This window comes from Podarcis tiliguerta (assembly GCF_965153285.1).
Source record: "Podarcis tiliguerta genome assembly, chromosome: 5".
NCBI lineage: Eukaryota > Metazoa > Chordata > Lepidosauria > Squamata > Lacertidae > Podarcis > Podarcis tiliguerta.
In genome coordinates, this window is record NC_139538.1 from 65,200,559 (window position 1) to 65,223,137 (window position 22,579).

At 39.5% G+C, this 22,579-nt stretch overlaps 1 protein-coding gene across 24 annotated transcripts in view; it reads right to left on the reverse strand.

Moving 5' to 3' along the window:
• PCDH15 (protocadherin related 15) overlaps positions 1 to 22,579 on the reverse strand; it is a 609,044-nt gene that overhangs the window by 224,957 nt on the left and 361,508 nt on the right. For all 24 annotated transcript variants that reach the window (XM_083441352.1, XM_083441358.1, XM_083441371.1 and 21 more), the window contains 2 exons: positions 7,623 to 7,783; positions 4,185 to 4,340 (listed from right to left, as the gene is read on the reverse strand). In XM_083441352.1, the coding sequence (XP_083297478.1) occupies positions 4,185 to 4,340; positions 7,623 to 7,783 (317 nt within the window). The remainder of the gene's footprint in view (positions 1 to 4,184; positions 4,341 to 7,622; positions 7,784 to 22,579) is intronic.

The window sequence follows — 22,579 nt, forward strand, 5'->3', positions numbered from 1 at the left end:
GAGAAAAGAAGAGACACCTTTGCTCATATTCGGTACGTATGTAGCCTGATTAAATTTCAGGTATCGTGGTTATCACAGGCTTTTAGTTAAAATTATATTCTCCAACACTGCTCTTTGGGAATCTCAATGATCAGACAGAGAAAGGCTATATTGTCGGGCTGTTTATGCCAATTGCATCATTGCTGAGGAGTGGGGAACTTTCTTCAGCCCAAGGACTGCATCCTCTTCTGGGTAACCTTCCAGAGGCTACATGCTAATAGTGGGTGAGGCTAGAGGCAAAATCGGTTGTCTGGCTCTTTCCTCCCCACTGTAGCCTTCTGCACTCACAGAAAGCCTGAGGGACGAAGAAATAAGTAAAAATGAGGCAGACAGAGCTTGCGCTAGTGTAGCTCTGATTTGCAGAAACTGGCTGCGTCTGATCACTCCCCTCACCTCACTGCAGCCTCTCAGCATGCCATGTCCCAGTCCTTTCCTGCAGGTCCCCGGGGCACACAAGAGGCTTACTGAAGGTACAGGGGGCTGCAGTGGAGAAGAGGTGGCAGGACAGCATTGTTGTGTAAATTGAATTCAACTAGTGTAATGGTCAACGGTTAGGAATGGTGAAAGATGGAGTCCAACAACACATGGAAGACCACAAGTTTCACATCTCTGCCTTATAATTAAACCTATCCCAAACACTAGAGCTCTGAATTCCTAAGCTCAGCAGCTACCCCTGTACAAGTCAGGGGTCCTCCGAGAATTTGGGTTAGTTGTGAAATTCAGTAACATTTGAAACCTCCAAAGTTTGTAAGAACTGCACCTTGATAAGCAAGGAAAGGGGTCATTTACTGAAATCACCAATTTATTTTCTTGTCCTAATTTCCTCCAAGGCTATAAAGTGTTCCTCAGATCTATGGAGCATGTTATTGAGAGATCTTTTCTTTCAACAGACAGCTATACCAAAAGAGGGATGGGTGGGTGTGCAAGCAAGCAAGCAAGCAAGCAGAAGGAGACAGTTTGAAAGTTTTTACTGCTGCAGACCATAAGCTAGTTTTTACAATCCTTAATTTCAGCTAATTAAACCACACAATTAATTATGCTACTGATTTATCACAAGGCTGCTTGCCATTTCGTGTGACTTTTCAACAGCAACTCAAAGACACTCTTAATAGCCGCGCCTGATCAAGTAACAGAACTTATGAAAGATTTATACTGAACCAGCCACAAGCCACAGATGCCTGCAGAGGAGAAGTCAACAGAGGAAGCCAATCACCATTTGGCCAATTGAAGGAGGAATACAAAGGCATGAGCATTGTCTTATGTGAAAGAACTGGGTTCTATCGCATCACTTAACAGTGCAAAAATCCAGCTGTTAGTGCCGGCTCTGCAAGCAGCTTGTGATCTAGCAGATCCTGGGTCAGCTCAGCCCCACTCTGTCTGCAGAACACCCTGTTTGGGGGAATTTCCACTGGGCTCTGCAATGGGGGATACCACTGAAGGGCCTTCTGTCTGCCATTAGGGGGTGAAAAGGGAAGCTCTGTGTTGATGGAGGTGAAGCTCTGTCTTGTTTCACTCCATTGGTGGCAGCCTGCAAGAGGTTAGCTAAGCTGGCAGAATTGAGTAGAGGGACGGATGCTTCCACTCAGTCCATACCCACACAGCCCAGTATAAGGTGGTCCTTTATAAAAAATAAAAATTAAAGCATGCACATTCTTCCTGTGGGTGCAACCTTTCTCACACTAAAGAAAGTCACCAGGGCAAAATACACACACACACACACACACACACACACACACAAAGCTGAGAACTGATCATGCCTGATATTAATTTAAAGCATTTCTAAATGCAAAAGTCTGAGGACTGTGGATTACAATTGCTGTAAATAAACCACAACAAATGTATTCTATAATTATATCGAACTTATATGCACTTAACAAAATCAATTATAGGGGGAAATGTTTGTGCAGTTGTTTGAATTTTAAACCTACCCACCCCAGTGCTCTAAACAGCTCAAAAATATTTCAACTCAAAACAATAGCAAATAATTATAAAGCTTCAAGACGCAAAAAGAGCCAATAAACTCTTACATTAAGAAGAAATTTGGAACAACAATAATGGTGTTTACAATAATTTGTGCCACTTAAAAGGCAATAAACCTATGTACAGAATAATGAACATTAAATGCTTTGAAATAACAGTTCTTAAAATCAAGCAGTGCTAAAAAATGTTCTGAATTGTTTTGGATTTGGGCTCAGCAACGTAGGAATGAAAATAAATCTATATAGAAAGGGAGTGATATATATCAGACAGGTGCAGGAGGAAATTAATAAAGCAGCTGGAGGGGAAGATTCAGCTCATTTTTGGAAACTTATTAAAGGAGGACATCAATACATTTGGCATAAAATTGGTCTAAAGTATTGAACTATTCTGTTGTACTGGATCATATTTTCGAGAATTGCCATCATTGTTGACCTATCTGACATGGCTAAATGGTATACTAGGAAGATCTGGAGAAGAGCAGCAAGAAAGCATCAGGTGAGGATTTCATGTCACCTGACATCTATATAAAATTATTTTGGACTGGTGGGTTCCAATTCTAGCTAGTGATAGAAAATAATTTTAGAGTTGGATTTATTGCAAGCTGATTGAGATCCAAGACAAAGTCCCTTTGAATTCCAGCTTGATTCTACCTATGGGGTGGTATAAATTGGAGCAGGGTGGGGCATTGCTCTTTGGAGCCTTTATTAGATTGGTCCCAAAGTCTTTTAAACAGAATGAACTTTACCCATAAGCCCAGTGTACACACATTCAACAGTTCAAGAGCCTGAACAGGTTAAGTATCTGGAAATGCTTATTTTGATGGGTCACAGTTGGATTTGTTGTTTTCAAGTGGCAAAAATAAAATGGGAAATATCTCAACTAAAGCATCCACGACAGGTGGCCATCCAATCTCTGCTTAAAAACCTCCAATGAAGTAGAGTCCACAAGGGTGCAACAAATTTTCCACCCTTTGTTGAGAAAAATTGAGTAAATGTATTCACATTCTGCTTCACCTTGGCCCCTTCAGTTTTTCTCTGAGTTCTCAAGTTGGCAGATTCAAGACACCAAATGCTCAAGGTATTTCTGTAAACCAACTTGATTGGACATATGACTATGCAGGACCCAAAGAAATATATTATTAGAAAATATTATAATTCTGGATTTTGGATGGTTAATGGTTAAGAATTTCAATTAAAAAATAATTAAACCCCAAAAGGAAACATTTATTACCCAACTATGTCTTCAAAATTAAAACTGCATCATCTGCATGCAATAGATATCTTAGGAGGATGAGAAGATATTATTTCCAAAAATGAGGAGAAATTTACCAGTTACAAATTCAAAATAATGAAGGCAAGGACACATCCTTGCCTAACTGTATGAGAAGTCACAATCTCCACAGAAAGATGACCATAATTATTACAAGTTCAGCATACAGGACACAGATCAAAACCAATGGTTTTCTATCAGGATGGTACTGCTCTAGTTTACTCCAAAGACAATTGGGAAACATACAGAGCCAAAAGCTAATTTTAAGTCAATAAAAGCTTATTAACTTAAAAGGCTATGACTAAAATTAGACCCAAAGATCATTGTCTGCCTTTGTTTTTTGTCCGCAAACTAATCCAGCAATAAGTTCCTAACTTGGAACTGGTTGATACAGAATAAAACTAAATGAATGGAAAATGCAAATATTGGAATTGCCAGAAAGTAGATCATTGTGCTAAAATTGCCATTGAAGTGAGGAATAAAGAACACCAGGGGTGAGGAATATTGTCAAGAGATAACTCTTTAAAACCGAAAATTAAGGTTGTGCTTAGTCATTCCTTTTCATAGTATTATACCATTTCTGTTATGAAAGAATGTTCGGAATGTGTGTGTGAACGTCTTATGGCAGTATGCTAAAATAGTTTGTGTCTCCTTTGCTTACTCATATGCACCCAGCCGTTGTTTGTAATACCACCCTGTATGATTTTCTCTCAAGTGATTCAGTTCAAGGCAAGTTCTTAATATAAACACACAAAAGGGTCAAAATCAACTGGAAAACCCAAAAGCAAATTAACATTAAGTGCTTTAGTACTGTAGCTAGCATCGATGAGACAATATCAAAAAGTACATGAGTAGTTAGAAAAAAAATTGGTAACAATACCAATACTAAAACTGACCTCATTGACTGCTACATAGTACTGCTGCTGTTGAAACTGGGGAGAGTTATCATTTCTGTCCCTCACTACAATCCGAACTTCGTGATAGATGACAGTTCCTACTTTTCGGTTAATGCACTGGACTTGAACCACAATAGACTGAATGGACATTGGTGGCTGTAAAGAAGGGAGAAAAATAAATGTATAGTTACTTCTACAAAGCACCTGGATATGTGGAGATTTCTGTTTCATATAAAATAGAAGTGCAACCCTAATCAAATCTACTCAGAAGTTAAGTCCTATTGAGTTCAGTGGGACTCAACTCCAAGTAACTGGTATCAGAACTGAAGCCTAAGTTGGGGAAAGAGAACCTGGGGTTGTCCATGTGTTATTGGACTTTACCTACTGGCCACAATGGCTGGGGGTCCTGAGAGTTACAGTTCCATAACAACTTGAGGGCATCACATTGGCTTACCATGGTGTAGATCAGGGTTTCCCAAACTTTGGCCTCCAGCTATTTTGTACTACAACTCCCATCATCCCTAAGCTAGCAGGACCCATGGTCAGGAATGATGGGAATGGTAGTCCAAAAGCAGCTGGAGACCCAAGTTTGGAAAACCCTGGTGTAGATTATAGTGAGTTAGATGGACCAATGGTTCAAATAAGTACAAGGCAGCTTCCTCTGCGCCTGTTTTTAGTCTTTTGAGCCCTGCCCCAACAACACACCAGCTTCCTTAAGGAAACACATGTCGCAAGTAAGCGTCTGTGAAGGAACCCTTGCTCACATGTCTCATGCATTACACCTGTCTCATGCGATCAGGACACCTGGTCACACAGAACTCTTCAATGGGGCCAGGGTCCCATGCACTGCAATTCCTTTACAAGCAGCTTCATGCAACCCACAGTTGTTGAAGAAAGCTGATGAGACGTCAGTGGTGGGGTAAAGAGAACAGTTCCACTCCCCATTGAACACATCATTGTAAAACATGTGAGCTAGGCATTCCTAAAGCTTTAGTCACAGTCAATTCAGATTCCACAAGTGGAGAAGTGAAGTTGGCATTTAGGGGCTGGTGGATCACTGTCATTGCTTATACAGAATCTCATTAGCCACTTTTGCCCATTATCCCAATCTGACACTCCTTTCAGAACTCCTTTGCAGCTTGGGCACCACCCAAAACAATTTGGTGTAATCCATAAATTGGCTCTCTTACTGCTCTTCCTTGACTCCAGAACTTTTATGAAAATTAAATAGTGCAGGTCCCAATAGCATCATTGGGGGACCCCACTTCTTATTTTCCTGTTTTGTGAAAACCACCAATTTACACCTGTTTTCACCTTCCTATTATTTAACCAGTTACCAAATTTGTAAGAGGGCCCGTCCTATTATATTACACTCTTTAAAGCAAAACATTACATATTGACTGAAGATTTCCTTCTTGTATGATCACTTAATTCCACTTCATTTAATCCTGCCCAAATGCTTCTTTAAACACAGTGAAGATGTTTGCGCTCTCTCTCTCTGAATAAGGAGCTCAATCTGTTGAAATCAAACAAAAATGCACAAATTCGCTCCTGAATTGAAAATGAACACTGGAATCCTTATAAACCTGTCTTTTAAAAACCACCTTTTGAAAGTAAGTTAATAAAAGAAAGGACCAGGTGTTGGCTGTTAACTTCAAAACTTAGTTGCTTCAGGGCTTCACCAGATCAGATGCACCCAAGAATATGGTGTATGCCCTGGAGCCCCAAAATCTGAAGAAAGTGTAAAGAAATGAAGAAAGTGATTGGCAGCAGAAAGAGGCTGCAGGCTTGGCCAGAGGGAAGAAAACCTCTTGGCTTACTCAGTAGGCACTCCGCCTACGGTGTGCACATTCAAATCATAGCTGCTTCTGCAGAAAAGCAAATTGTATGGACTACGTTGTCAGCTGGCTAAATCAACTGAATATATCTGCCCACTTACTAGCACACAGTAGACTAAAAAAGATACATTCTGAATCTAAATAAGTTCTTTTGCCTAAAGAAACAAGGAGTTCACAAATATTCATCTCACAATAGCATTATATAATTCAGGAAGATTGTCTCTTTTGTGAATCGCATGGATGGGGAGAGGGAGGAAGTATGAAAACGTGTGAGGCTTCATTTTACATCATAATTGGTGAGGGCAGGACAGCCTGCTGGTAGGGAAAAATGCATGCCCACTCCAGCTTCTAATTTATAGCCATTTCCCCTAACAAGATGGTAGAGTGTTGAAATCGACTAGGCTGAACTGCCAGCAGATTCTTTTTTATCCCTTAACTGCTAAAGGAACCTTAAAACACACATACCCACAAAATAAGATAAATTTATTGAAGACGTAGAGCACTGCTGTGGATAAGTGCCTAGTTTTATTTATTTCTAGGCTGCATCGATGTGCATATAGGTAAGCTGATATGAACACATTATCCATATCTATCTATCTATCTATCTCTATCCTGTAAACCCATTCCTAGAACACCAAGACAAATATCTACTGCAGTTAACACTGGTTCTATTTGTAAGGAAGAAACTGGGTCTTTTCCAGGTTATTACTGAAGTGGAACAAGTTTTAATGTAATCCTATGTTCAAATAGCAAAAGGTATTGCATTAAAGATTTCCGCAGAAACCTCCCAGAAACAAGCAGCAAACATTGCACATCATGGGTTATACATCATGCAAACAAATTGGGTTTGACTGCCTGTGCTGATTCTACCAAGATCATTTTATTTTATTTTGGGCAAGCCAAGCATAGCTACCACCCAGTTTGTCAAGTAATAGACTGTTCCCTTTTCTATGTCTGCAGTAGAGAGCAAGACTAGGAGGCATATCAAACTCCTTGTGGTCTTCAATATATGTCTAATGAGTTGTGCTGAGTTTGGGGCTCACAGTAGGTCTGGATTATAGAGTGTTAATCATATATCATATTTATTGTTTGAAATCCCATCACTTCTGGTTTACCTGGTGCAGCCTTTAGATCAGGGATGGCCTGCCTGTGGCTCTCCAGATGTTTGTGGACTCCAACTCCCATCAGCCCCTACCAGCATAGTCAATCAACAGGGGTGACAGGAGCTGTGGTTCAGCAACATGGAGGGCCAAGGGTTGTTATTCAAACTGCTCTCGTTTGTATGCTTGAACAAAAAAATACACACAGCCTTGCATCAGTATGAATATAGATCAACATACAGATACAAAATGTCCTTTAAAAAAACCCTGCCACTATTTTGGATAGAACATCCAAAAACTATAAAATATACTAACAAACATCCTTAGGCTGCAATCTGAAGCATATGGAGCTGGGCTGAATGAGACTTACACTGAGTAAACAAACATTTCACATTTCCCACCTTTATTAGTTGTGAAAATGCTTATTTTTCCACTGAAATCAGCAGTTTTTAATACAAAACAGAAGCTGGAGTGAGGGGGAAGAAGAGACACCGACTTACATCTCGGTCGAGAATTCGTCCAGTACTGTTTAGATAAAGCCTCTGGTTGATAGGATCTAAGATAACCCAGTAGTCTACGTTGTCCTTTAATGTCAGTTCAATGGTGGGATCAGGTCCTCTTGCTGTACCTTTGATCAACATATTGTCTACCAATATTGTGCCTGAAACACAAACAGTGATGACAGGTTTTGCGTTACATAAGTGCAATGCAGGTTTTCAAAAGGCAGTCACGAGTTTCCTCATATGTCGGACAATTGCTATGCGCCACATTCACAAATTATGGCTACAGCTGTTCAAAATATTGACAAGTGAGATGCATTACGTAAAGCTATGAGCAAACAAAGGGAGAAAAAGAACAACCATAACAGAACCACATATAATACATTGATCAGAATTAAGCTTTCTTACTGGATAGGAATGGAAGGGTGGGTGGGAACTATTTGTTTCATGACTATGGCATTAGGCTGAATAAGATTTATACCTTTTTATTTTCCTACATTTATATGCCATATAGGAGTGCCAACTCTTTGGGGCTGAGCTGTCTTTGCCCCCTCCATATTTGTTGGCAGGGGGCCAGACCCCCTCAGTGTTAAAGTGTCAGAGGAGGCCAAGGATAGAGCAGAGAATAGTGTGTCTTCAGTGGCCGGCTCCTCCTGAGCATGAGAGAGAACCCGCTGGCGGTTGAAGCTGTGTTGGATTCCGCACTCAGCCTCCTCCTGAAGATGTCACATGCACAACAGGCCCTCTCAATCTTGCACGCAACTTGGCACCTCTGATATCATACATGTGGTTCCCATGTCATCAACTACCCAGGCACTGACCAGACTCAGACTTACTTAGCATCAGCAAGATTGCTCATATGTTGTTGTCACCCACACTATACGCTGGGGTATTGCTTTGAGACATAGGTCCAAAGTCATGAATACTATGAAGCACTAACCATGAAATCTGGTCTCTTGACTCGCACATGTTTTCCATTGTTTTTAACAAGTGAAGCATGCCTATTATTTCTACAGAAACCTTCATTTTTAAACTGTTTTCCAGTCCTTAGGACCCCGGGGCAGTTTATAATGAATGGCCAAATAAAACAACAATATAAAATACACTAAATCGTGAAATGATGTTTCTAAACCATTAAACCTCAGATATAAATACTTTATAACCACTGATGATTCAGTAGAGCTCAGGCAGAGCTTTGATAAGACACACACAGAGCACTGTACCAGAAAACCAAGTATTTGGAGAGCTTGAATTACAGGAGGAGGGGAAGAAGGAAGTGTTTGGTTCCCTTATCTGTTGTGACAACAAACCTTTAAACTTGCTTTCATAAGACTAATAGGGGATACCATTGGGCTAAAATTGAAAGGAGTCCCATTACAGGGCTTTTGGATTTCATTAAGTCCCCTACCTTTTCTCTTTATTCAAGCAACATCTAGGCAGCTTATTAATCTAGTGGAGCAAATGATTTACAGCTGAAGTACAAACTTAACCACTGAGGACCAAAATAAATGTGACATTCAAAGCATTATTATAAACCATATCAGGATTTACTTACTTATTTAGAAAGCAAGAGCAGGGTATATGGATTTCATCAGGACCACCATATGCAAAGAGATGAGACATTTAAACCTTACTTCTCCACATGTAACCTTAACAAAAGTCATCCTGATAAAGCTACTACTATATTTGAGTGGGGATAAAATGTATTGAAAATGTTCCTGGAGGTGGGATGTATGCTTAAAAAAAAAACTTTTTAAAAAAACTTCCTATCTTTTTCTAATGATGTGCTTAATGCCACATCTATTTGGTTCTGACTTCAAACACTATCATGTAGGATTATAATCTTTGATGTCTTTCATTATAGTAGGTTTCATTTTTTTATTATTAATGATACACAGGAGTTAATCATATTATACTCTTTTCGCTTAATTATACATTTTAGAAACAGTCCTTGATCCAAATGACTGTTTTATTATACTTATGAACTTAGATCCATATGTTGGCTTTTGCTAAATACCCTATTTTATTTCTTCAGAAAGCTGATCCTCCTCCTTAGGTGCTTAGAGCCTGCTTTTGTCCTTAGGCGAAAATGCCAACTCGATAACCTACTGGCAATACATCTGAAAGGAGCAGATAAGATTTTGATGCAGCATGGAATGACATTTTCTACACCGACTTCAGCCTGTGCACTTGTGTGGAAGGATACATATTCTCAGATACACAGTGTGCATTCTTCTTTACAATACATCTGAATCCCTAGTTGGCAACTCATTTCTAATAGAAGCCATCCTTGGAACCAGTCAAGAGGTGAAAGGCCACAGCATTGGCTTCACCTATTGATTCAATTCTACACAGGCCAGGAAACAAGCAGAGGGCTCTTTATGTGGAATAAATCAGTCTCATATAACCAACATGCTTAACTCTAATTAATGCACAAAGGGGTTAAGGCCATAGAGTAAGCTGTCCTGCCATTTGAGCCCTACCAATAAAGAGATCTAGGCTGGATGCTCCAAGCTTAGACCGCATGGCTTAAGCAAGCCATCTTTGTGTTTCTGTGCAAATAATTTAGAAACATCTTACTATTTTGGTACCCAAGTTATGCTGCCTGTCTTTTCTCGCTGCTGTATAGAAAAGCACATGAATCTACTCTTTGAATAATTTGTAAATAAAACATTTTTCAACTTACTAAAAGTTAAGGGAAGGGGGGGGACTTTGGAAATAGCATATAAGGGGAGAGTTTAAAGGTCTAACAGCCTGTATTTCCACACTTTGCTTTGATGCATGTTTTGTAATTTTAAATCCCTGCTGGGGCTGTCTCACCAAAGTACTGCAGGAACGGTTTAGAAGGAGTAGTTGTTTCCATACCAAACCAAAGGAGACTAAAGGATAAGCTTTGGGGATCTTGTTTTCCCATTTCAACAACTGAGGATAGCTGAAATGAGACTTGCTCAAGGCCAACCTGGTTTTGCATCCTAACAAAAATCCTGCAAGACACCTGAATTCTCCCTACAATATTGGCAACTTTGCATCCAGATGGTAGCGCGCGCGCGCACACACACACACACACACACACACACACACACAATGCAGAGCTCTCTGATATGATTCTGGGAAGGTCAATTGCCCATTGTCCTTTATGCTTGAACAAAATCCCCCAAAACTTTACAGCAGTTTTAAAAAGCAAACATTTTGAAGATCTGCTATGATAAAGTAAGTTGCATCTTTCATTTTACCTGTGTTGCACCAGTTGCTTTTGTAATTTTCTACTTTGGGGAATAAGATTCTTGTACAAAAAAGGACAGCAATTTCTCCCTATACACGTAATGTGCTCCCTTTCTAAAGCAGGGTTAACACGTGGCATTCACCTGCTGAAATAGCTTAGAACCAAGTAATTGGGATTTCACAAATGATTTCCCACTTAGCGTAAAAGGTCAACTGCCTTCTGTAGAGAACATAGTACAAAGGTTGCATATATGGTTTCTACACCTGGCTGCGCTATTCAGCATGGAATGGCTGCAAAGCCAGCTTGAGAGTGTTTTAGAGTTGTTGTTTTATGGCTTTTTGGATCTGAAACAGCCTGCTGTTCAGAGCTTCAGTGTGATATGAAAAACTCTTCCCCCCGCCCACCACATACATGCAGAAACAAAAGTCAAGCTAGAAATATTATCCCTATTCAGCCTCTCTGTACTGAGGCTCTCCACTCTGCAGGAGAGTTGGATGGAAGAGACAGAAGGCCTGGATTTAAAAAGATTTTCTATTTTCCATCCCCAGGAAAAAGTGGGAGGGTCTGCAATCCCTACATATACATTATATGATTTAGTCAATGCACTTTGCTGAATGTGCTTTGATTTGGAAGAATAGCACAACCATGGTTTGCTGGTTTAGATGCAATGACAAACTATGTGGTTTCTGATGAACTGGAAGAAATGGCACTCATGATGGAGGAAGGAGGAGGAGGGGTTCCAAGCTTGCTTTGACATTATATGTTGAGACAGGATTTGGGGTTACCTGAAAGACTCAAAGAAATGTGAACTCCATGTGGCGTTTGCCCTCCTATGTGTGTGACGTCATACTGGGTTCATAGGGAAAGGGTTAACTAATTATAAAATGACTAACCAATGGGAACCCAGGGAGCAGAGTTAACTGTGTATAAGTTTTAGGAGAGAGAGTTAGAGTGGTTGAGAAGACAGTCTCAGATTTAGATGAGACAGAGAAGATAAGTCTGTGGGTTGGGCTAGTCTGGCGTGAGAGAGTGAGATAATTTGTTAAGAGGAATCAGTCAAACAGTTGAGATAATCAGTCAGAAGGTATTAGGAAAGTATAAGCCGGTAAAGAAACTAAAGTTAAGATACTGACAGGAATATTATCTGAGAAACCATAAACTTGTTAATGTTTGTAAAATAAACTTTTTGTTGTTGTTTACTTTTAACAACTGACTGGACTCAGTGTTTTACCAGAGAGTAACTCGTTGGTGGCAGCGGGGAAGTGAACACAGTGGTGGCACAGGGATCAATAGACCGTTAAACGTCCGGGGACCCTGTGTGATCGCCACACTCCAATTTCACAACATTGCCGTGACCTTCCTTCTTATTTCATTTATTATTTTTTATGGAGCTATTCTTGAATAACGGGAATATCTCAAACTGAGACTAAGGAGAATGGTTTGTTCTTTTAAAGGACAATTTTAGGAAACCAGATTTGATAAAACTTTGTCAGGGGGACTATGGGATTTGATAGTTTTCCTTCAAAGAGTGATCATTTTAGATCTTCCCTTTCTTCATTGCACCCAGACTTTACCTACTAAAGCAAACAACTCTAACGAATGTGAAATCAGATTCTTGGTTTCTGAATACTGTTCATTTAATTCAATCATATGGATTTTCCTTGACATATTTTAAGGAGATTAAGCTGGATGTGACTGGGGTTAACTTCATGAATAGGATATTTTTGTGCAATCTGATCTGATGAAATTGAGTGAAATTAAAGCATCTTCTTAGTACCATATGATTAAATTTGTGCATGGCTCTGAAAGCTATTTACCAATCATTTCTAAATTTCAAATCAGGAAACATTCATTTTAATTCATGTTCTGTTTATGCTTTTTGTGGTTCTGGATTACCAGAGAGGAGAACGCCATATTCTCTCAAGCACAGCATTTATGGTTAAACAATATTGGAGAACTTGTCTCAGTGGTTTCTCCCACCCCACCAACCGCTGAGTTTTCAGTCAACATTTGCACATAGAATACAGCTTCTCTGCCTTTTTACCCAAAGTCTCTATTTTCATATAAAGGGCAAAGGAAAAAATTTTTTTTGACAAACTGATTTATGAGCATCACAAGAAATGTCAGGCCTTTGGGGAATGGGGAAAAAATAGGTGTGATAGGAAGAATAGGTTTTCAGTCCAGTGTTATGGTTCCTGTATTGTTACTTGCTATACAATGTGGTACTTAATCACAAACAGGTTTTGACACTGGAGGCCTGTCCATTTAGCCTGCTATAGCTGCAAATTTATTTAGGAGTTATTCAATGAAGAAATGGCTAAGTTAACTAAGCTAGTTTGGATTTTTCAAGGTGACATGGGTTTGATGTTCCTGTGAAGGCTGCTACAGGAATCTAGAACAGGGCTGAGCAACCTGTTGGCCATCAGATGTTGTTGGATTCCTATCAGCCCCAGTGACATCCAGCTACACCCCCACTACAATAAGTGCAAATGACAGGATTCAACAAATGGCCTTCTGATTTAGCACCATCTTTCTCTATTGTATCATCCTAATGAGTCAGCAGAAAGAGGAACCAAATTGCCCAGCAGAGTTTCACACTAATGTGCATTGCCTGCATATGGAAGTCATGATAAATCATGACTTTATCGTGTTAGGAATGAGCCTAAGCAAAATATGGGCCCTCTGTGCTCCATCTAGTCTTCTGGCTCAGATATAAGGAGGAGCTTTGAAGCTTTCATTTCTATTTTAGATTAATAGCAACTGATTGCAACATCCAAATTTGCACAAACTATGGTTAATCGTAATGATGGCTTATTGAAACAAGCCAACTTCTAACTGTAAGTGATTCAGCTGGCTTGTTCAACAAATCATAGTAAGATTTACCACATATTAGATCTCAGCTCAGCTGGCATGCTAAATCAATTAACCTGGGAGAAGCTTCCAATCTCTTCCTCATGGCCATGGTGGAAGAACAGAGGAGAATTTAAATACCACTTGATCCTAACAAAACCTTGAATCAGTTTACAAGAATCATCATCAATAAAATTGTTAAAATAAGTGATTAAAAACATTTTTAAAAGCAGCAGTAAACTAAAATGAGATCAACACACACCAAAACACAAGGGTTATTGTAACTCTTAATCATGACTTTTTTATTATTGATGCTTTGATGAATGGTTTGTTTGAAACGAGCCAGCTTCCATCCATGGATTATGAAACCATTTGTAAGAACAGACCATGGCTAAGTTTAACCACATTTTAGGGTTCTTGCCTAATCCTAGTCTGTAGTTTAATAATAATAATAATAATAATAATAATATAGACTCTACTTCTGCTTATGGCTGTTCCAGGGAAGGAGAAGGGAGAGTGCAAGAGTCCAGGCCTGCCTAGACTTGTTCTCATCATGAGAAACCTTAGTTGGTTGATTATGATGGGAATGAGTCTAGGAAACCCTGTATCTCTTGCACCCCACAGTGTTTATCATGTTGTCCAACTACAGCCACTGCCTCCAGATACTTTATCCCTAAAGCAGCGTTTCAAACCTGGTGATTCCTACTTGATTCAAACCCCTGAATTATTTCTCTAAGAATAGTGAGATGTGTCAAGGGAGTCTGCACACATTTGCTGTGCAGTGTACAAAGCATTTGAATGGGGAGAGAAGGAGAGGAAGTGCTTTTAAACGGTGTGAAGACTCAAGATTTTCACCTGTCCTTAGACAATTCCCCAAGCTTTGAGGCCCAGTTTTGTGCCTGCTGATGGACTTTGCCATTGCTATGTCAAGTGACATTTTAAAGATAAGAGTAGCATCTATGGACAGCTTTGTCTTTCATACCAAAAACAGACATAGAATACCATTGTATTTGCTACAGTCAGAAGAAGTCTCTAAGGTAGCAACAGCATAGGGGGAAAGTCTTGTAATGATTCTTCAGCTGTAAGATCAGTAAAAATCAAGCCTCGTAAGTGTTACAGAAATATTTGAGTTTACTTGACTCTTATCTGGGCCCCATTTACTGATTCTGATTGCCTTAAACCACCAGATTTTACACACACTCTTTCTTTCTTATAACCAGTGCTTTTTTCCTACTCATACTGAAATACTGCCCCTCAATGAGCCCAAACTTAGATTCACAAAATGTTTAGGGGTATGCGTACCCCTGCGTCCTCCCAGAAAAAAGCACTGTTTATAACCATCAGCTCAGTTCAGCTAAGTCTAAACATGGGGGAAAGAATTCAGAAGACTTCCCTGTCTACATCACACAGAAGGAAAGTGACAGATGCTGTCAAAATTTCATGCGATTATATCCCCCTCCCAAAGCTCTTCATAGCCCATATAACTCCTAGGTAAGAATGAACTGCAAATGTCCCAGTGCTCATGTATCTGATGCATAACAGAAGTAGCATAGCATGCAGAGCTATTGCTACATTTTTATTTCTATAGTAGCAGCAAAGTAACAGACTGTGTCACCCTGCTGGTGGATAAGCTGGTACAACATCCCCCAGCCACAGAATCACTTATTTGACAGCTGCTTCCATCAGCCAGATTTGATTGTCATCTAGAATACAGTCATATGGAGAAAAGGTTAGAAAAGTGCCTATCTCATTTTGTTGTAAAAGCACCTTGTTATTTGATTTTAGGTTTACAAAATTGGTTCAAATTCAAAGAAAAAAACAACAACAACTGTAGCTTTCTTTGACAGTTAGCTTATATTTGAATATGCAACAAAAAACTAAATACATTATTAGAGTACAGACCTCACTCACAGAACATGCTCTGGGAAATGAGAACACTTGTTTCCTAACATTCCACACAATAGGATTTTCTGCATAGGATTGTGCCTCTTTAATGTTCCCTCACATAAAAACAAACACCTGAATGGAAATATGTTTTAAGAAACACAGACTAGCAAAATGAATGGAAATGAACTGATCTGGCATGTTCCTTGCTGTGCTGGTTTTCTACTTGTAGGAAGCTTCAAAACAGGGCAATACTGACAAATGTGATCTGTAACTTGAATTGATTGAATTCATTCTACTACCTTGCTACTGCCTCAGTAAATGTAAAGGTAAAAGGACCCCTGACCATTAGGTCCAGTTGTGACCAACTCTGGGGTTGCGGCGCTCATCTCGCTTTATTGGCCGAGGGAACCGGCATACAGCTTCTGAGTCATGCGATCAGCATGACTAAACCGCTTCTGGCGAACCAGAGTAGTGCACGGAAACGCTGTTTAGCTTCCCACTGGAGCGGTACCTATTTATCTACTTGCACTTTGATGTGCTTTCAAACTGCTAGGTTGGCAGGAGCAGGACCGAGCAACGGGAGCTCACCCCGTCGTGGGGATTCGAACCGCCGACCTTCTGATTAGCAAGCCCTAGGCTCTGTGGTTTAACCCACAACGCCACCCGCGTCCCGCTGCCTCAGTAGAACAGGCATAAGTCCTTTGTTACTGCCTGCTCAAACAACGAAACAAACACCTGTCCATGGTTTCTCTGTTTTCTCTAGAAGCTCCCATTCCATCTCAGTAAAAAACACAACCATTGAAACCCAAATGATATAAAAATATCAATATGGAAGGGGGAAAAAAGAAGAAGAAAAGAGTTTGATCAATCCGAAATCTTACTGGGTCGGAGGGAGAGATAATAAACTGGCTCAGCTATCGTACAAATAACTTTTTATGCTCAGCTGTCAGCACACTGCAGTCCTATTGCCATGAAAGCCCAACTCAGTTTTATTCATGAAGCTGAGTAGCATCTTGTATTCTGCCTGAAAGATTTCCCTTTGATTTCACCCTCCAACTCTCTCCTCAAGGAGGAAAGGCAAATAGTTTCTGTCACTGTATGTGCTTTTGAATTTGGTCACTAGTTTCTGGTGCAAATATACGAATGTTTGGGGCTTGTTTGGGCTGCAGTTGATGTTCAGAAAGATATAGGAATTTGCTGTATTTCAATAGTAATAGTTAGCAGTTCAATAAAATATGGTCTGAAAACAAAAGACCAGCATCCCTATTTTCTTTTTAAGGGTGATGCTTTACATCATTTTAAAACTGTAACTGCATTTGGATAACCAGCATAATCCTAGGATTAGAAAGGTTAACATGAACAGGAAAGCAAATGAACTGGTTGGTGTGAATAACTATTTTGTATGTATTCCACCCCAGTTTCAGTGATGTATACTTTCACAGTTGTGTTACCTCAAACTCTTATATATGCCAAGCTTCTTCTTAATGAACTCCTCACTTCTGTTCTACATTCTTGTCTATTCAGTAATTTACTTTTGGTCTGATGAGCCAAGAACATGCACATGGAGGCATAGAAAGAATTTCAACTCTTGGATCAGAAATAAATATATACTGAGAGAGAGAAATATAGTCCATTATCATCAGGAAATACTGACAGTGACACTTTATTCCTCAATTCAACTAGCCAAAACTCCAGTGACAAGCATAGTAAACAGTTTGTAGTAAACTTTGGTACTGTTCAGGTTAATAATTCCTAACAAGTCTCTCTTCACGAAGGTCCTCTGGAGAGACAGACAGAGAGAGAGAGAGAGAGAGAGAGAGAGAGAGAGAGAGAAAACCAGCTTCAAGAAAGTTTACTGTATTTGATGTACTGTATTTACTTTTTATTATGGTATCACAATACTCAAATATTTTACAGGGTGATTTAGTGACCATATTGTACTGAAATTGTCAATCATCACTGAATAGATGGGATTGGAGCCAGACCTGGTCTTGCTTAGTGTAGACCCACTGAAATCAATAGGGCTGTTGATGTGAATGATTCTACTCCAAGCATGCATAGCAATACAATTCTAAGTGCGGTTAAGATTGCAGCCTGCCTAGATGCAAGCTAATATGATACACTTTTAATTTCCTACTTATTTTTCCATCATTCTACCCCCCCCTTTAATTTGTTGATTTTAGTTTTTTTTTTGCTATAGCAAATTCTGGAAATGAGAAACAGTCCAGTGCACATTGCTCTGTGCAATGTATGCATCATCATTATTTTTTGTAACAATAACTATCATCTGTAAATCCATTTGCTGAATCCATCAGAAATGCATCTGGAATTCAACTTTGTTGATTATTATTTTTTTGCAGAACAAAAAAAAATGTAATTATTTTTGTTTTGTTTTGTAAATATTTTAGTAGTGATGAAACTCTGAGACAGCCTTAGAAGAATATTGCTGAGAAAAGTAACTTCGTCCTGGAAAGAATTAACATTTCCCCCATGCATCCCCCAAACATTCTTTTCCAAGGTAACACTATATAAAAGTCAGATTTGCAATCCTTATCTCAAGGGGCCTTATCTTCTCATGTCCTCTTTAATGTAAGACAAATTTGTTCAAAGACAAATCCAAGTCCTTCAAAACAGACAACAGCTCAATGCAGCTAGAATAAGATGTGGGCAGAGAACAATCAGTATCTGAACAACTGTTTTGGAAAGCAGACTACAAGCACATAACATTTTATAAGTGGATATTTTATGTAGCTTGTCAGAATGACCACAGCCTCCTCTTTGTTCTGTTTCACCAAGGAACATTGTTTATATAGGTAATTTAGAAAGAGATTACTAAGCTGATCCACCTTGTATTTCAGACTGCAACTCAGTTTAAAATATGCCCTTGGAAAATCATGATTGCTTTCCCATTTCTTCTTTCATTATCCAGATAAGTGAACATCTGTACCTTTTGGTTCTCTTATTCAGAAGACTAGCTATTGGTTTTCAAGCAAGTATGGGATGAGTAATAATGAACAAAATGGGTCCAAATGAGCTTCATCTCTATGTCTCATCCCGATTCTATAAAAAATTGTAACCCCAGCTCCCATCCTAACCCCATTTATGTGGCATTAGGCCCCACTGAATTCAATAGGATTAACTCAGGAATAGAAATGGCTAAAATTTTGATGTTAACCTCATTTTCCTCAAGTTAATTGGGAACAATCATATGGCCCTTTGCCAATTACACAAAACGGAGAAACTTCAAGCCAAAATGTAATGATTATTTCTTAAAATCTTAAAGGAGCCCATTCCATGCTTTCCAACGTTATTTATATTTATAATTCATTAGTGATTTCTAAATAGTTATTTACCCAGTGATTCACCCATTATTGTTTTATTGTATTTTTATGAATTTTTAATATGCTTGCTTTTATTGTTGTACACTGCTTTGATATTTGTAAAATATGGCACTTAAAGTATTTTAAATAACATAAAAATAAAAGGAAACAGCTAGGCAAAGAACTGAAGATTAAATAAATACACAATTTTTCGGCTAAAAGCAGAGGCCAACGCTATGAATATTGTAAAGTACTGCTATTATCTTCATCATCTCTCAAAAAATACTCAGTATATCTTTACAAAAATATAATTATACAAAATTTAAAACAAAACATCTACAATTTATACATATAATAGAAAAACACATCCTGTTAATACAATAAGTGTTAGCACAATACATGTACAATAACTAAAGCCTGTTAGAAATCAAATGCCAGTAAGCAGATGGAAGTATTATCCTGGCATCAAAAAGATAGCAATCTTATTGCCAGGTGGGCGTAACATTCCATAAGCAAGGCTCTTCAACCTAAAAGGCCCTCTCTTCCTTGTCACCATTCTCTGAATTTCTGTGAGAGGGATCAGAGTTCCTTCCCAAATAATCCCACTACCTGATTCCACACAAACACGAGTGATGAAAGAAATTTTTTTATTTTAATTCTGAAATTACATTTTCTACATTTCTCAGATTATAACATAGTCCACACTGGGGTTTCTCTACAATGCCTCCAAACACCCACCTTTTCTTTGCAATTTTCCTAATATAACATCTAGCCTGCAAAATGAGTTTTGGGTCCCGATCAAGGTATCTAAGTTGAAGTTTTGACATTTTCATTAGTAACACAATTTATCAGTCACCTTCTTTTACAAAATAATCCCAAGCGATTTACAAAATAACCCAAACATCAAAACAAATATAAGAACCCGAACAAGAAAAAACCCTAAACACAGATCCATAACATTTGTACAACCAAACCCCACTAAAAAATAAGCAACATAATACTATCCAAACTAAGGGCTAAACCCCTGGGTGAAATACTTTCCCCCTGGTACCCAAATATATATTGTGATGGAGGCCTGGGGAGAGCATTCCACAATTGAAGAGCCATCCCGAAAATCTCTCTCCTCCTGTTGCCACATTCTTGTATACCAATAAGGATGCAAACATCTTGTAGTTAACTTTGAAACTTTGTTTTTTTCTCCTGACCTTTTTCATTGCGGAATCACGCATTATCTCCTCCAAGTCAATATCTCTTGTAATGCAACACTCAAAATACCAACTGGCTTAACTAGTTGCTGCCCCCCATGTAATTTCTGATGAGTGCTAATTTGCTTAAACTTCTTTCAGCTTCTGCCAGAGTTATTGGTACTGTATACAAAATCTGAAGGTCTGTGCACACGTCACTGAAGATTGCTTGCAGGTGCTGTTTTTAATATCATTTAGAAGGATAAGTGAGGGGAGTTCTCTCCCAAAGTATACTCGAATATGTTTTTGTAGATAGAATATCAAAAGTCAAAACCTTTATTGCATTAGCAAACTGCCATAGCAAAATAAGACAATACAAAAAAGAAAAAAAGACAAACTAGAGACAAGCAACCCAGCAAAATTCAGGTGTTTTGGCTGGCGTAGTGACATTTAAGTTACCCGAAGACAATAATGCAAAGATATAATAGCCAGCGCCCAAAAACTAGTATGCGGGTATATATAAAGCACAAAATGGCCCCAGAACAGACTCAGCATATTAAGTTAAAAGTAATAAAAAGATTAAAACAGGTCCAGGTCTAGGGCACGCTACCCTGTCAGAGTAGCCCTGAGTTTCAGAGCCTGCACTATGAATATTGCCACCCCACGTGAGATTTGGGGATTTGCGTCCACAAGAAGCGATTTCAAACAGTCTTCCTTAGATGTAATGGTGGACGGAATCAAAAGGAGGAGCTTAGATCTTATTGGCTCATAAATAGGGCAGTAGAAAAAGAAATGTATGAAGTCCTCTACTTCATTCATTGTGCATGGACATAGACGCTGGGTAATAGGGGTCTTAGAATAAATCCCCTGCAGGAAGGCCGTGGGTATAGAATGGAAGCGGGCCATAGTAAACGCTCTTCTCAAGTTGGGCTCCGTCAGGTCTATCAAGTAGTTGGCAAGTGATCTTACCACTTTCACTTTAGGGAGCCACATGGAGAGGCGAGCTGAGGTGGACTGTGCCCGGTCCATGGCCTCGTCTCTTGTAAGAATCCAGGCCCGGATTTTATGTTTGTCCCAAGAGGACAGCGAGTCAAGATTTGGGAGAGAGTAGCGTGCAGTAATAGTCACCATGGCCTTGGACCATTTATTGCTTTGAGAACACGTTAAAAAGGCTTGCCTGGCTAGTAGGGGACCTGGGGCATTGATTAATTTACAATAAAAGCTAATAATTCTAATGTGGGCTCTCGCAACAATGGAGGGGAGGCCCAGTTCTGTTCTTAACTGTGCTGCAACCGAGCCCTTGGGGAGACCCAGTATCTTCCGTGCAAAAGAATTTTGTAGAATCTCCAGCCGTTGTAGTGTTTTTAAATTCCACCCCCAGATTTCAACCCCATACAATAACATCGGGAGGACTTTGCTGATAAATGCTTTTCTGATTGGTGGAACCAGCTGGCCGCCTTTTGCATAGTAGAATTTCTCCAAGGCTTTGATGGTTCTGCGGGCAGCCAGGATGGTTGTATTTAGGTGAGCTGACCAGCTAAGCCCATGCTGAAAAATGATACCCAAATACTTGAATGCTGAACAATGTTCAATAGAATGGCCCTCAAAATTCCAGAGTGACTTCCGAGTTTTCATGCCAAAAGTAAGAATTTTGGTTTTGGCGAAATTAATTTTAAGGGAGTTGGTATCACAATATGTCATGAGCCCTCTGAGCATGTTGTTTAAGCCCAGCTTGGTTAATGACAGTATCACCATGTCGTCCGCATAGAGTAATATGGGGATCTTGAGCTGTTGTAAGGAGGGGGCAGATTGATTTAGGGCCTTCATAGTTGTGACGATGTCATTGATATAGAAATTGAATAGAAAAGGGGCCAAGAGACAGCCCTGTTTGACCCCTTTATTCAGAGGGAAAGAATCAGAAAGAGCTCCCAGAGGGCCGAATTTTACTCTGGCCGATATGTCATTATGAATTTCCATAAGAAGGAGGAGGAGTCTCTTATCTATGCTGGTATGACTAAGCTTCTGCCATAGCCTATCTCTGGGAATGGAGTCAAAGGCGGAGGTCAGGTCCACAAAAGCCGCGTGTAGTTTGCAGTTGAACCTGTTTAGGTATTTATCAATCAGGGTAAGTAGAACAAGACATTGGCCAGATGTGCTGTGACCTTTGCGGAAGCCAGCCTGTTCCGGATGGAATAGCTTTGTTTCTTCTGCCCACTCAATTAATTTCTCTAGCAAGAATCTAGAGTAAACCTTGTATGATATGTCCAACAGGCTGATAGGTCGGTAGTTGCGCGGATCTTGTGGGTCCCCCTTTTTATGTATTGGGATAACTATGCTCTGTTTCCAGTTAGGTGGAATCTTAAGAGTAGCATTAATGGTGGTAAAGAGAGATGCTAAGATAGGGGCCCACCACGACTGGTTCGATAAGAATACCTCAGGTGGTATCATATCCTCCCCCGGGGATTTATCCCCTGATAGCATGCTAATTAGTTG